The sequence below is a fragment of the Ctenocephalides felis genome, unplaced genomic scaffold, assembly GCF_003426905.1.
Source record: "Ctenocephalides felis isolate EL2017-DRISC unplaced genomic scaffold, ASM342690v1 CF-g0.4_SCAFFOLD_03571, whole genome shotgun sequence".
Lineage (NCBI taxonomy): Eukaryota > Metazoa > Arthropoda > Insecta > Siphonaptera > Pulicidae > Ctenocephalides > Ctenocephalides felis.
Genome location: NW_020539725.1, coordinates 6,169,787 through 6,185,923, shown reverse-complemented (window position 1 = coordinate 6,185,923; position 16,137 = coordinate 6,169,787). Strand labels below are relative to the sequence as shown.

General features: G+C 30.3%; 1 protein-coding gene and 1 pseudogene across 1 annotated transcript; both read right to left on the bottom strand.

Annotated features, from left to right (window-relative positions):
* Positions 1–404: 404 nt before the first annotated feature.
* Positions 405–1,615, bottom strand: LOC113384440 (cyclin-dependent kinase inhibitor 1-like). The gene has a single exon (XM_026622154.1). It carries the CDS (start codon positions 1,289–1,291, stop codon positions 704–706), a length of 588 nt encoding a protein of 195 aa, XP_026477939.1. The 5' UTR covers positions 1,292–1,615; the 3' UTR covers positions 405–703.
* Positions 1,616–3,506: 1,891 nt separating this feature from the next.
* On the bottom strand, positions 3,507–15,906 carry LOC113385517 (annotated as a pseudogene).
* Between the last annotated feature and the right edge of the window lie 231 nt (positions 15,907–16,137).

The following is a 16,137-nucleotide window of genomic DNA, read 5'->3' as shown; positions in this document are numbered from 1 at the left end:
ATGCAACAGAGTTTGAATGAGTCATTAATGAAAATAATAATATATTTTCCAAAATAAATCATAATTCCTGAATTTTAACACATCTCAATCTCCGTTGCTGTATCTCTACATAAATTTATTTATGTTTCTTATAATAAATAATATGATTTTGAGATCAGTAATATTTGTATAGCAATATCAAAAAAAAATTCACAAGCTGATAATTAGATTGCATTAATTTGTATAAAGTATATATTAGAAAATGTAATGAGAATTTTTACACGTCTATCAAAGATTCTGTATTAAGCATATTTCCTATGTGATATTTTGTTCGTGAGTGAAAATTAAGCCTATAAAAATGTAAGCATTTTGATGTTGAACGATGAAAAATATTTAGATGACAATTCTTATAAGGCACAATTATTTAGTTTTTGAAATCTCTGTGTAAATGTAAGAAAAAATGTGCTTGTAACTTATCAATTTTATGCATTGACAAAATCATTATTGATTATTGTCAAATTCCCATTAAATACAGAAGTATAAAATGTTTTTAAATATTTCTACAATCCATATGTACAAATATACATAAATATCATACCGCCCATGAATATTGTTTTATATAGCAAATTGATACTGAAAACTTTTCATTCTGGTTCAAAAAATGTATGTTGGCTTACAGCCTAATAAAAGTGGAAAAGAATCCCAGACAGACTATGTAAATATTTTAACTACTAGTAGCAGATGGTGTTAATCGCCTTTTCTTTACCATGGATTCATCTACTTTTTTTCCGGAGAACGAACGTTTGCAATGTTTCATGTAGTTTGTTATTTTTGGCTGACGAGTTGATGATTTTGATAAAGAATTAACTTCATCCGTCTTCTGAATTTGTGATGGGGGAGTTATCTCACCAGTTTGAACCCGTTCTGGTCTTAGTGTTGGTTGTTCTTCCGTCTCAACTTGTACTGGAGTACTGGTTGTCACTGTGGGTACTTCTTGTAAATTTCTAGTGGATAGTATGGTGTCTTGCTTTTTAGGTGTTTTGGCACCGAATCTTTCCCATTTATAACGACCCAGCAAGGGCTTTTCAGAGACAAAATCAAAACTCCATTTCTCTGCAGCTAATGCTTGTTGTTTAGCAAGTTCTTCAGCTACAAATCTTCGATTGAATTCATGATCTACAGGACCAAATAGGTTTCGTCGAGCCTTAGCCAAAGCTCGGGGTGAGGGTGACTTACGTACCTCAGTTGCTGTTGCAGTACGTAGAATACTCAAATCGGACATAAGCATCTGATTATAAACACTGGCACTCATTTTAATCAATTTGTGATGTTAACTATGATAACAATATAATATATTTTATATTTCCTATCAAATACTTGTCTCAAAATGTATCACAGCACTAAATGTACATGAGATGCACAATGCCATAAGTCACTAAATTATACACAATATTACGTAAAAATAATCTCCAACGTGATGCTCAGTATCAACAATCAACAAAAATATTAATATTCAAATGTAAACTTTAATATTTCCAATAAATATCACTGATGCATCCATAACAATGTACGTTAGACAAAAACTATAAGCAGCTGCTTTACTAGGCCATCAACAAAACATAATACACTGTTATGATGTTCATTTCACACTTTTAGTTTTTGTAACTATTTACAAAATATCATCTAAAACAGTACACTCATGTTAGATTATAGTACAGCTTAAGTTTGAAGAAGCCAAGCCCTTCACTTAAAAATTATACAAGCAGCATTTAACAAAACGCGAAAAGGTCAACAACATAAAGATGGCGGTGGTATTGCCAAAGCTGTAACGTTCACGAAGTAGTGTTGCCATATGTCAAACAAGCTCAAAATTCAAATTTAATTTGATCCGTATTTGTAACCGTCGTATCATAGATAAAAGAAGAGTATACATGTTTACTTATCTATGAGAGTAATATTTATATATGTATACATGTAAAAGAGTATCAACTATTATTATTATACATTTATTGCCAAAAAATATTTTTATTTAACTGTATTATTTTTGCCTTCTTCGGTTTTCTATATTTTTCAATTATTATTAACTTCCTGAAGGAGAAATTTGTTTTCATCAAAAAATCCGATTCGCTAATTTTATGTTTTCTCGACATTTCAAGCCATTCTGAATCCAATGAGAACAAATTTATGACCAAAAGTATGTGTGCGTGTGTATGTGTTAATTCGTTGTAAAATCAGACGTTTTCTCAAAAACGGCTGATGTATCTCGATGAGGACCATAGATTAAAGAAGAGTATGATGATGAGGACTATTGTTTGTCAGTTTTGTGCGACGATCGGCCAAGCCGTTTCCTTATAATTTTTTTCCGTCCACGTTTTAGCCCGCAATTCTGAATCGATTTTGAAAATCCAAAAACAGTGCTATTAGTTTTTGGTAGAGATCGGTCAGGACGTTTTCTTGTAAAATAAAGTGTTAAAAAAAATTCGACGATTTTTTTTTCTACGGTTGATACCATGGTCTTATAGATCATACTAAAATATTACGGACCTACGATCGTTTAACTCTAAAAATTCGGCAAAGTTTGCAAAAATTATAGTATCTTTTTCTTGGCATTTGTCAAAATAAGACCATTCATCGGCGTTTGCTCAAAATCGACTGAACCGATTTCAGAAATTTAAAAGCCATTTGATGTATCTCGATGAGGATTATCGTTTCTCAGTTTTGTGCGGAGATCGGCCGAGCCGTTTCTTTGTAATTTGAAAAAAGTGTTAAATTTTCATCCACATTTAGGCTCATACTACCGAATCGATGTTAAAAAATAAAAAACTACTGATTAGTTTTAGGTGAAAATCTACCGAGCCGTTTTCTTGTAATTAACTGTTGAAAAAAGCCGATTTTTATGGAACTTAAGTGCGGTTTGACAATAAATCACAAAATACACGTGGTATAAGGCGGATTAGTATAAAGAAGCACCTAATATTGTTCGTATTTAGCATAAAGAAGCACCTAATATTGTTTTCCCCTGATAATTTTTCACTTTAGTTTTGAATTTATATAAGCCCGTCATTGATTTCATTGAATTCATCTGGTAATTTGTTGTGAACTCTGCTTGCACTTATCAGAGGGCTTACAAGTCCTTTATTAATCATCTTGGAGTATTCCGTGTGAAAGTTTTGTTGATCGTGAATATCTTAATTTATTTCTCTATTATAGTACATGTTTTAATTTTAATTATTTTTGCAAATTTTAGTACTTTCTGTTGTTTGTTCGTGAATATATAAACATATAACATATAATAAATATAATAGTTTCAGAAGTTATATTACATAATATAAAAATATTAAATATGTTACTAGAACTGATTCTAAATTTCTATCAATAGTTTTAATAATTAAAAAAGTAATTCAAATGCTGTTACATTTTAAATCATTTCTCAAAATATAAATATCTAAATTAAATTTTATATAATGAATAAAACACAATAACTTCAAATATTATATTATATTTGGATATTTAAAGAAATAGTCTGCCTAATAATATTTATATAAAATATCTATTCATTATATAAACAGTTTATTTGTACAATGGAAAATAACTTTAAGTATTTAAAATTACTCTGGACTTACACACTAATATATATCTTTTCTGCTATAAATGATCAACTTTTTTTGTACCTTTTCCCCACAACCAGTTCAATAGCGAGGTTGATGGGCCTTGATAATCACGAGCTGTAAAACAGAATGTTATTTATATTTTATTTCCAATAAATTTTAATAAAGCAAATAATTTTTCTTACATAAGGTGTAATCAGCATCTATCAATTGTTGTTTGGCTTCTTGTGGAAGTTTATCAAAATCCCTCTCAACTAAGGCCATTTGTTGTTCCTGTCTAAATTTCCTGTCATCAAATATCCTTAAATCTCGAGAATGATCTAAGGCATGCAATTCGGATAATCTAGAAACATATGATATGTATTTCAAAACCAAATCAAGGTTTATTTCGGTTGTAATAAGAATTAAGTTGATATGCAGATAATTTATTATATAAAACGTTAGGCAATTTTGGTCTAAAGATTTTATATATTTATCAATCTAGACAATCTTTCTATAGCTCAATAAATTAAATTTAGTTCCTACTATAAATTCAAAAAAATTATCTAAAACCATAGTGGTAATCATCTTATTTATTTTAATTTTCATTTCAGATAATCTAATTTTTATAACTTACTTATTTTTCAACATTTCAAAATCTTTAGTTTTCTTCACTGTGGCTCCTTTTTTGACTTTCTGATCTGCTTCGTTAGAGGCAGTTGGACCATCAGTGGTGGATGTTTCTTTGTTTGAAGGGCTAATATTTTCAGTCAGTACATCATCTCTAATCGATTCGTTCAGTCGTAAAGCGTTCGAGAGCCTCAATTGAAGAGTATCCCTTTCTTGTAATAGTGACATAACTTCCATAGTCAATTCCTCACAGCGCATATCTCTTTGATGGAGCATGTACATTGCAAGATCAAGTTCTGATTGATTTGCAGATGTAGGATTTGAAACAGATGATGTACTTGGTTGATTTGGTAACTGAAAATTAATTATGCAATTATCATAATAATTAATTAATATTATTTATATTGTAAAAGTTTTATTAAGAATTTCAAATAAAAACTAGTTGGTATTGGTATTTCGCCTTAAGGCAGTGATTTCCAACCTGTGGGGCGCACCCCCCTGGGGGGGCGCCATACCGTTTCAGGGGGGGCGCGAAGCTGTTTCAAAAATATTATTTTTAAATGCTGAGTAAGTGTCAAAAACAAATCAGCAAAATACTTAAAGTACTTCTAAGAGTGTTTGAACTTAAAAAAGAAATTGCTATATTTCTTACTGATAACAAAAGAGACGGAGCAATCTTGTTTTAGGACACAAAGTTTCTCGCAAAATTTGCGTATTTAGTTGATATTTTTCAAAGACTTAAGACAAAGCGATTTAATTAAATCAATGCAAGGATCTCAAATTCGTGCTTTTGTTCAGAAAGACAAGATTACGGCTTTAATAAAAAAAATTAAAACTTTATAACTTTAACATCTTTCCCACTTTTAAAATTACTTGTGTTACTGATGAAATAGAAGTAAAGATCTTATTATTATATCAGTCATATGACTAGTCTACGAAACTAATTTTCGCATTACTTTATCTAATTACGTCCAAATACGAATGGATTAGAAATCCATTTGTCATTGAGAAACATGATGATTTTGGTCACTCAACAGCAGAACAGTAAATGATAATTGAAGCAGATGTTTTAGGACGAAAAGAATATTGTTAAGTTTTGGTTGTGAGTAAAGGATGATTTTCCTACTTTGACAAATAATGCTTTAGAAATTTTATTACCATTTGTGAGATCTTACTTATGTGAAACAGAAAATTCTTATAATAAATAGTTAAGTTTGTATGTATATTTTTTATAATACTGTGTATTATTTGGCATGATTTCAGTTATATTAAGTATATTTAAATTAAATTGCTGGAAAAATAAGAATGGGAGGAGGGCGTAATATTTTTATCATTTGAAAGGGGGGCGCAAGGAAGAAAAGGTTGTAAACCGCTGCCTTAAGGCAAGTTACATGATCTTCCCGATACGTGTAAATAATCGACTTAAATCAAAAAAAAATTAGTTAATTTATGAGTGATTTAAAGTATTCCGAATGTATTTATTACACATATTTCAAAACGAACGAAGAAGTATTTTCTAAAAACAAATTTTCAAGAATCCTAAACTTTTATAATTGAACCAATTTCCGTAGGACTTTAATGGTTTAGTATGTTCAGTAAGTTCTATAAGACCATGGTATATATCGCCAAAATTAAGTTCCATGAAAATCGGCTTAATTTTTTTTCAACAGTTAATTACAATAAAACGGCTCGGTAGATTTTGATCTAAAACTAATCAGTATCATTCCTAACTAGTATTTTGCGAACAGTTTTTGATTTTTTAAAATCGATCGTAGTATGAGCTCAAATGTGGACGAAAAATTGAACACTTTTTTTCAAGCTAGATCGCCGCACAAAATTGACAAACGATAGTCCTCATTGAGATACATCAAATGGCTGTTGAATTTCTGAAATCGGTTCGGGCGTTTTTGAGAAAACGTCGATAAAAAGTCTAATTTTGACAAATGCCACCAAAGCGATACCAATTTTTGCAAACTTTGAAGAATTTTTAAAATTTAACGATTTGTCGTAGAGCCGTAATATTTTAGTATGATCTAAAAGACTATGGTATATACCGTCAAAAAAAAAATCATAAAAATCGCCAAAAAAATAATTTAACACTTTATTACAAGAAAACGGCCCCGCCGATCTTTACCAAAAACTAATCAGCGTAATTCTCACCCAATATCTTTCGAACAGTTTTTGAATTTTCAAAATCGATTCATAATTGCGGGCTAAAACGTGGACGAAAAATTCACATACGCACACACATACAAACAAACGCGCGCGCGCCCTCACATACTTTTTCCAAATTTGGTCTCATTCGATTCAGAATGGCTTGAAACGTCGAGAAAACATAAAATTAGCAAATCGGATTTTTTGATGAAAACATTAACTTCACCTTCGTTAAAGTTAAAAAAAAAAATCCGCATTAATTTTTTATCATAAATATTAACTGCTTTCGGCAATAAAGACTTATATGTAATAATTGATACATTATTGTATATTAATTAGAGATTTAGACTTTAATGCAGTACTATTATAATAACAAAAAAAAACTTATATTTATGTTTCTCACCTTCTTGACTGCTTCTAGTGGTGATACGATTTTGTCGGCATTCAAACCTAGTTGCTCTTTCAAAGTTACCAGTTCCAGTTCCTGCGATTCTAGAGCACTTCTCATTGAATCCATTTGTTTTCTTTCTTCTTCTAAAGTTAAAGCCAAGTCTTGAATTTCCTTTGAAACAATGTCTAATTCACTGCATTTTTCGGCCAATGTTTTTGTCAAACCTTCAATATTAATATTTTTTGAAGATATATCAATTTCATTTTGGCGTTTAAAATCTTCATATGTTCGACTAAGCTCATCAAATTTAGATTCCAAATTAATGTAATCCTGTCTCTGTTTATTTAAAATATCATTTAGTTTCCTTATTTCTTCATTCGCATTTTCAATGGATTTTGATTGAGCCTCAGAGTGTTCTTTTTCCAAAAGTTTTATTTTCTCATCCTTATTTTTATTATCTTCTTCTAGTGCATTTAATCTAAATCGCATGTCCTCTGTTTCTTTGGTCAATGCTTCTACATGACTTTGTTTATCTTCAATTGCAACGCGCAGTAAAGCTACTTCATCGTCAAGTTTTGGCGAGGAATAAAACTTTTCAAGTTCAACGTTCGATTTATGAATCTGTTGATGTAGTTCTGCTATCTGAGAAGATAAAGCCATTTCCTTTTCAGCAAACTGTGATTCAACGTCCACCAAATGTACTTTCCAACTGTCAGCAATTTCTCGGCATCGTTGTTCTACAACTTGCGACCATTGTTCATTGCACGCTCGAAGTTTGTCTTCCAGTTCTTGATTTTTTGATTTGAATTCTTTGTTTCCTTCACGTTTACCATCTTCCAGTAACTCTATTTTTTGTATTTTTTCTACCAATTGCAACTTCATATTTTCGATTTGACTTCTACTTTGTTCCAAAGCTGCATTTAATTCATCAATATTTTGTTGTAGGCCGCCACACTCATTGGCTGATATATTGTTCTCGTTTTGCAACTGTTCTATACATTTAGACTTTTCTGAAAGGCTGGCTTCAAGATTTATTATAGTGCTTTGTTGATTTTGAATAATTTTATTGAGTTCGTCGATATCCCTTTTCGACCTGTTTTCACTGCTCTGAACATTATTTAAGTCTTCACAAATATTGATGTAACTTACATTTAATTCATCATATTGCTTTTGCAATTTCGCTAATTCTTCATTGTTGTTTGTTTGGAAATTCGTCTGAGCAATTTTATTGCTTTTGTCTGAAAGTTCGGATTCCAATAAAGCAATCGTTTTCTGATACTGCTCCATTTTAAGAATAAAATCTTCATTTTTATCTGTTGTGATATTAGTGTGAAGTAAACGCTCTATTTGCGATGTTGCATCAAACAATCTGGTATTAAGATCATCTATGACGTTTTTATTTTGTTCTATAATCTGTTTTAGGTTCAAATTTTCTTGCTGCAAATTTAGCACTTCGTTGTTGCAAGTTTTGAAAAATTCGTTATCAGCTTGAATGGTGGTTGATGCTGATAATGTATTCTGTAAATCGCTTATGGTTTTAAGATGACCTTCAATTTCTTGTTTTAAATCTTGATTATGTTTCTTAATCATACTTAATTCTTTGTCAATATTTTCCAAATGTTCTATTTTCTGTGCTTTTTCAAACAACTCTGATTGCAAGCTGCTAATTGTATTCTTATCGCAATCGATAAGACTTTGTAATTCATTTATATATTTATGCAAATTTTGAACATCTGCATGAGCGCTCGCAATGTTTTCATATTGAGCTTGTATTGCTTTAACATACTCTGATTTTTCAAGTAATTGTCTATTTAATTCAGCAATAGTACTTTTATCCATAGCAATAATAGACTGCATTTCGTTTATCTGAAGTTGATAATTTTCATTTTCATGTTCAGTCTGCAATTTTTCTATCTGCATTGTTTGTTGCTTAATTGCTTTATTAGTTTCATCTTGATACGACGTTATGCGAGAATTATTAATATTTAGAATTTCTTTTTGCAAATTATCAATTTCGCGACTTTTATCTAATATTTGTTGGTTTAAATTATTTATTAGATCCTTATTTTCCAAAATTGTTTTGACATGTTCATCATTATTTTGTTTTAAAGACTTGACGTATTTTTCTATAATTGCCAAGTATTTAATAAACGTGTTTACAGAATCGTTTACATTTATATGTTCTGATGCATTCGAGTCTAATTCATAAGTCCTTATAATGTCTAATATTATATTTTGATAAGTTTGTAAATTTTTTTGTAATGAATCTAACTCTTCACTTTGGGAGGCTCTTGCAAATTCTCTCACATCTTGAATCTTTTTAGTTAATTCGTCTACTTGAAAACTCAAATCTAAATTGGCCTTAGATAACTTCTTTTCCCTTTCCTCGTAAGAACTCTTTTGTTCATCCAGCAACGCTTGCAGTTCCTCATTATCGATAGAAATCTCTTGAATGACTTTCTGAAGTTTTTCTATTTCGGTGTTATTCGTAAAATCATTTGAATGTTTCACTTTCTTACTTTCAGATTTTGTGATGCAAGTTGCAGGATCTTCATGCTTTGGTTGCAATTGCAATTGCCTAACCAGCATATTAAGTCGTTCCAATTCTAAATCTTGCTGCTTTTTGGATTCAATTTTTTTTCATTGGCAGCAACTAAAGCATCAAAACGCTTGTTCAAATTATTTTATCAGCCAAATTTTTCTCAGATTCAATTTTGATGTTTTTCAATTCATTTTCCAGCTCCTCAATTCTTAATGTGAGCACTTCTTCTATGGCTGAATCTAACCCATCTGAGGAAGTACGCAGAGCTTTTACCTGATCTTGCAAAGCAATATTCTTATTCTTGTATTCTTTGAGTTTCATGATCGATTTTGTCAACTTAGTTTGACATTGTTTCAATTCTTCATTGACCTTAACATTTTCATCTTCAAGCACCTTCACTTGGTTTTGTAATGTTTCAATCTTAATACTTAAATTTGGTACTGGAAGCGCAAAAGAAGTTTGTTGATTTTCTTCCAAAAATGGATCCTCGATATCAAATGCCCAACCACTTTCTTCTTGTGGTTCATCATCATGGCATACATACGTCTTCTTTGCAACTATGACATCCTCAACGACTTCTGTTTTACCAGGCTCAGTATAAGTAGGGAGACTAACATTTACAACATCTTTGTAGACATTAACGAGTTCTGGAAAACTACCTTTTTGTTCAATATCAAATTGGACATTTTGCTGTTTCAAATTTTCCATGTCAAAGATTAATTGTTGAATTTTAAAAATAGCTTCTTCCTTTTCCCTTTTTGCTTTTTCTAGCATTTGCTCCAATTCCTCAATGCGTTTTTGTAAATTCAACACCTCCATTTGCAAATCTGTAGAAATACTTTTGGGTTGAATTAGTTCATTAACTTCTTTTTGCTTCTTCTCAAATTCATTTTGTAAGTATTGATAAGCAGCAATCATCTCCTCCATTCTTGATGCTAATGAAGATGCACCATTTTGCAAAGCTGTAACTTCATTTTCTTTTTTAATGATCAATTTCTGCAATTCGTCAATGTGTTCTGTCTTTACAGCCAAAATAATCTCCAAATGTTTCACTTTTTCTTCCATACATTCTTTATCAGTTTCTTGACTTACTTGTGTGCTTTGATGACATTGATCTTGATTGAAATAATTTTGTGAGAACAAAGTATTTTCATGAGCGCGCACACTTCTCAGTTCATCTTCTTTTACTACAGTGTTTAATTCAGTATTCTTTGTTGATTGTTCTGAAATTATAAAGTCTTCAATTTGATTAGATGAGGTTTGGCCGAAAAACGTTTGGAAGAAAGGCACTTCATTATTGCTTTGCTGAAGTTGCTCATTTTGTTTCACTTCAACATCAGATTTTTGAGAAATATTTTGTTCCAATGATTTTATTGTTTCCTGTAAATGTTTAATGGTATTATCCTTTTCTTCTAATGCTATTTTAATATCATCCTGATTAAAAGAACTTTGGTAAAATGGAACTTCGTCAGCAACTCCAAAACTTGCAGCCATTTGTAATTGCATATTTTGCCTTTGATAAGATTCAATTTCTTTGTCTTTATGATGGATTTTATCTCTAAGCTGATTGATTTCTTCCTGCAGTCTTTCTAGTAAGGTTGTCTATATTGGTATTTGTAGAAAGCATTAGTTCAGCTTTAGACAGCTTCTCGCGCAAATCTTCAATTTCGTGTGCTTTCTCATCAATATTCTTTGTTAAACCTTCAGCTTCTTCTGCCACTGATAACATACTATCATTTTGCAATTTTATCCAGGTTATATCTCGCTCTAAGTCTGCCTTGTTTTGTTCCAACTGATGTAAACTATCTTTTAATTTTACAATCTCATCTTGCAAACTATCATTGCAATCACGAAGCTTTTCTAATTCTTCTGCTGAAGCTCTCCTTTCATTATGTAAATTTGTAATTGAGAACTAAAATCATTTCCATTTCATCTAATTGTTTTTGATGCTGTTCTTCCTTTTCTTATATTGTCATTTAAATGCCGCAAGTCAGATTGAAGCTGCTTGTTCTGTGACTGTAAATTCATATCTCATTTTCAATATTTCTTAAGCTTTTCTCAACATTTTTATATTCTTGTAGGCTATATTCATGTTTATTTAATTGGGATATTAAATCATGATTTTGTTTAGTTAGATCTTGTATGTTTATATTCAACTGTTCATTTTGTTCATTAAGATCTTGCAGTTTTTTCTCTAAAACCGCATCTTCATCAACCAATGCTTTCATTCGTTTTATGAGTAGATCCTCATTGCTTGCAAACTCCGAACATACTGCACTTTTTTCATTTAATTTGGCGTCTAAAACTTCCGCACGCTCCTCAAGCATTCGTCTTCTTTCTTCGATACTGGCCAAACATCAATGAGTTTAGATACTTTTCTTTATTACTATTATTCTCTATTTCCAGTGATTCTATATATACTTCCTTCTCATTTAATTTTGCTTTTATTTATGCTTCAAGAGAAGTCTCATAATTAAATTTGTGCTCATTTATTCTATCTAACAATTCACTATTTTGGCTTCTTTCTCTTGAATAGCTTGCTCCAAGCGTTAATTCTGTTCAAAATTTCGGATTTTTCTGATTCTTTCTTTTTTAACTCGTCATTTGCTTGCAAGAGATCCTGCACTTTTTTATTTAATTCCTGAATTTCCATTGTTTTTGCATTTATTTCATATTCTTTTGATTTATTATCATCTTGTTGTTTTATTTCTTCCATAGCTTTTTCTGTTTCATTGAGTTTTGTTTCATATTCGACGCACAAAGCAGACTTTTTCTTTAGATTGCAGCCAATTTTTTCATCTTTTCAATATTCTCTTTTTTTGGCTTCTAATTTCTTGTTGACTTCTTCTAAATCTGCATTTTATCATCATCTAGAGATTGCAAAGATTGCAATTGTTTTATATTGTCCTGCACTTGCATTACTTCATTTTGTTTTGATTTCAAATCATCAAGTAATTTCTCAATTCAGTATCTTTATTCTTGATATCTATAAATAATTGATTGATTTTAACATTGTTTTTGCAGCTTCATCCATTAATCCGTTAATCTCATTTTCCATATCCTTATTTTCGTTTGTCAAATGTTCGATTTGCTATACAATTCCATTATCTGATCATTCAAAGCATTAATAGTCAAATCTTTATTTAAAATTCCTGCTTATAGTTCAAACATTCCCGCTCAGTTTCTTCAAATTTGATTTTAAGATCACTGAATTCTTTATATAATTTATCAGATTCTTCTGAAGATTTCACTAAATTGGATAGCCTTTGTATTTCTTGATTCAAGCCATCGACTTGACTTTTATAATGAGCATATTGTTTGTGAGATCTTCATCTGCTTGATTTTGCATAGTACTTAGTTTTTCCATAAGTTCCAAATTAGACTTATTCAGATCTTCAATAGTTTGTTGATATTTTTCTTGTTCCTTTTCCATTTTGTAGATAACATCTTTAATTTCACAATCTCTTTTGAAAGTTGTTTGCTTATGTAATTCATATTCTTCTTGTGTTAATTGTAAATTCTTTTTAATGTCACTAAATGATTCACCTAATTCAGAAATTTTTTGATTTAGCATCTCATTAACTTCTTTGGAGTTCTTGTGTTCTTCGAGTAGTGCTTCGTAACAAGTTTGAATACTAGAAACTTCAGTATTATTACCATGTTCTTTCAAAACTTCAATTTCATTTAATAAGGTATTCATTCATGCTGCAAAATATTTCTATCAACTGTTAATTGGTTTAATTTTTCCAATAACTCTGCTTTCTCTTTATTACTTCTTCATTTAGTACTTTCAATTTTCATTATCTTTCATCAAACTTTCATGTTCTTCTAACTTACAATCTGATGTACTTTCTAGATGTGATATACGGTCAACCAAATTTTGGTTTTCAAGAGTCAACAACTCCAATCTTCCCATAACTTCTTTACGCTCCTGCGTAAAGAGTGCTATTTTCTCCATCAAATCTGAAACTTTCTTCTGTTAATTTAGCTACACTTATATTTAAATCTATATCATCCTCATCATATACAACATCTTTGGAAATAATCACATCCTCCTCTTGCTCCTGAATTTCTTGTGGTTCATCTTCCGAAATCGATAAACCTTTTTCATAGTTCTCGATCTCCAATTTTTCTTTATGAGTAAATTTTCAACATTTCAATTGATTCAGCAGACGATACTTTCTCAGCATTTAGACGTTCAATTCTATCAATTTTTTTTACCATTTCTTCATTTTCACATATGCAAGCATTTAATTTTTCTGTGAGATCCACTTGTATCTTAGTTAATTCTATAACATTGGCTTCTAAAGAAGTTTTATCTTTTCTTAATTCATCACAATTTGAGACAACTCTTCATTAACTTTAGACAAACTATCCAATTTCTCCTCAAGTTGTATGTTTGTTATTTCAGAACTGACACATTTTCTTCTGTTTGAGTTAAGTCAGCTAGTTCATCTTCCAATGAAGATATTTGTTGGCGAGCTATATGCAAATCTTGTACTAAATCGAATTTTGGGATTCTAGTAGTGCTATTGAATTTATTTGTGCCTGACATAAGGATTTTAATTCCACTAGTTGCTGCTCATCTCTGTGTCAGGAACTGTTAAAAAAAAACTAGTTTAAACTACATATATTGTAAAACCAAAATTATAATGTATAATTAAAAATAATGAGTTTGATTTTAATATAACCCTTCCCGTCAAATACAATTACCAACAATTCGGCGCCGCATTCTAACGAAAACGTGTCTGCTGTAAACTTGATATGACTGTGTATGTTGTTGGGTAGGGATTTGTGGTCATTGAAGAACTCACATTTACAATAATATCTAAAGTTACTGTCAGCCGTATGCCAAAGGCATAGCAGGTTGAATCCATGTCAGTATAATTATTTTGCGTCGTGACAGTTTTTCTACAGTAACAATGGGTAGGTAGTATGCCCTAGGGCAGTTTCGTGAGCTGAAGTGATCTCCAACTCAAATCAGGAAGAAGAAAAACGTAAATATCGTTTTTTGTATGTCTATTTTTATGTTTTTTTTGTATGTATTGCTCGGGTCACTGTCGACAGAAATCAGATATATTTATTAGTAAATAAAATTAGAAAAAAAATAACTAAATAGTAAATAATTTGAAAAGAGACACTATCATTGATTAATAGTAAGAAGGAGCAACCTATGTTAAATCACGGGCCGCATAAAGTAAGTAATGTTTTTGTAAGTACAATATAATCTCACCTGGTTAGTATCGTAATCCACAAGATGTAACTGTAAATTTCCTTTTTCTTCTTCTAATTCTGCAACCTGTTATTGAGTTCAAATACTTTTTGGTTTAGATTAACTACAGTTTGATGGGCATCAGAACTCTTCCAATGAATCCACCTACAACCAGAATATGATTTTATTTTACGGGCATCTGTATACATGCGTGCGTATCAATTTGTGTGTGTATGCTGCAAAGATTTAATTTAGAGAAATGTTGGGTATATATTTTTCAATTACCTGTGTTTGAAGATACTTGATTTGTTTTTACTGTTAGCTGTAGTATCATCTAATAGCTGTTGTAATTTCAATATATCTTCATTCTTATTATGCTGATCTTTTGTCTCCTCCATTTGTGATAGTTTCTTGTAATAATAATATTATTTCTTGGCATTTAGTCTCCAAATGAGTCTTATTTCCTTAATTTCTTCTCTTAATTTATTATTTTCATCATCCTTAATAGAGATATATGCTCGATTATTCTGATAATTCATTTTCTAATAGTTGAACACGATTTTGCATCTCAGAAATCTGTTCATTGTCAACAGTTAATTTGACTGGCCTTTTTTAAATTTCTTGTTACCTTTTTTGGGGGATTTAGAGCTTTGTTGCGATCCCTGTATAATCATCAACTGAATGTCAGCACTTAATTCATTGATTTTCTTTTCTTGCTGCAAATTTATTTCAGATAAGTTTTTATTTTCATCTTTAAGTTGAGTAATTTCTTTCTCATGATATTCAGAAGGAGATTTTATATATTCATTGAACTTTCCTGAAGATTTTGTAATCAATATCAAGCCTATCATTGCATTCTATAAGATTTTCAATTGTTTATTTTTCAATTCGAGCTCTTTTTCTAATTCAATAATTTTTTCATTTGAATTTTCATTTGTTGAATGATTTTTGTAATCATGTAATTTTCTCTCCAAAATGCTAAATTGTCTTCGAGACGTTTGTTCCTCTCAGAAAGATCTTCTATATTTTATCCTTTACCTCAATTTCAAATTTAAGTTTCTCGATTTCATTTTTATCGACATTTGATTCACTTCATTATAATTATATAGGTTTTGTAACAAATGATTATCTTTATCTAATTGCTCATTTTGCATCAATAATTCTTCAATTTTTGTATTTTTTCACTTAAATCCGATTTTAAAACTATTTACTATTCTTTGGTAAATTGGCCTCAATTTGTACAAATTATGTTGCATGCGAACCATTTCCAATTTTGTTTCTTCTAGTAAATCAACAGTATTTTTTCCTTTTTTTGACAAGTCTTCCGACATCAAAGTAATTGCTTTTGTTTTGAATCAATGACAGAATCTTTTTCTTTCAAATTTTCTTGTAAATCAAATACTTGGTTCATTAAATCTTGTTTTCGTTATCCTTTTCTACTAAAAGAGTATTCATATGTTAAAGCATACTTTTATCATCTAAATTCAATTCATTTTGTAATTCTGGTATGACATATTGCTTTTAATAACTATTTATATTCTCTTTGTCTAGATTCTTGCAATGCGTGTTTAATTGTGAAATAGTTCTTTATAAACTTTGATTTTATTTCTTAACAAATCTACATCAGAGCAATCAGCTAACT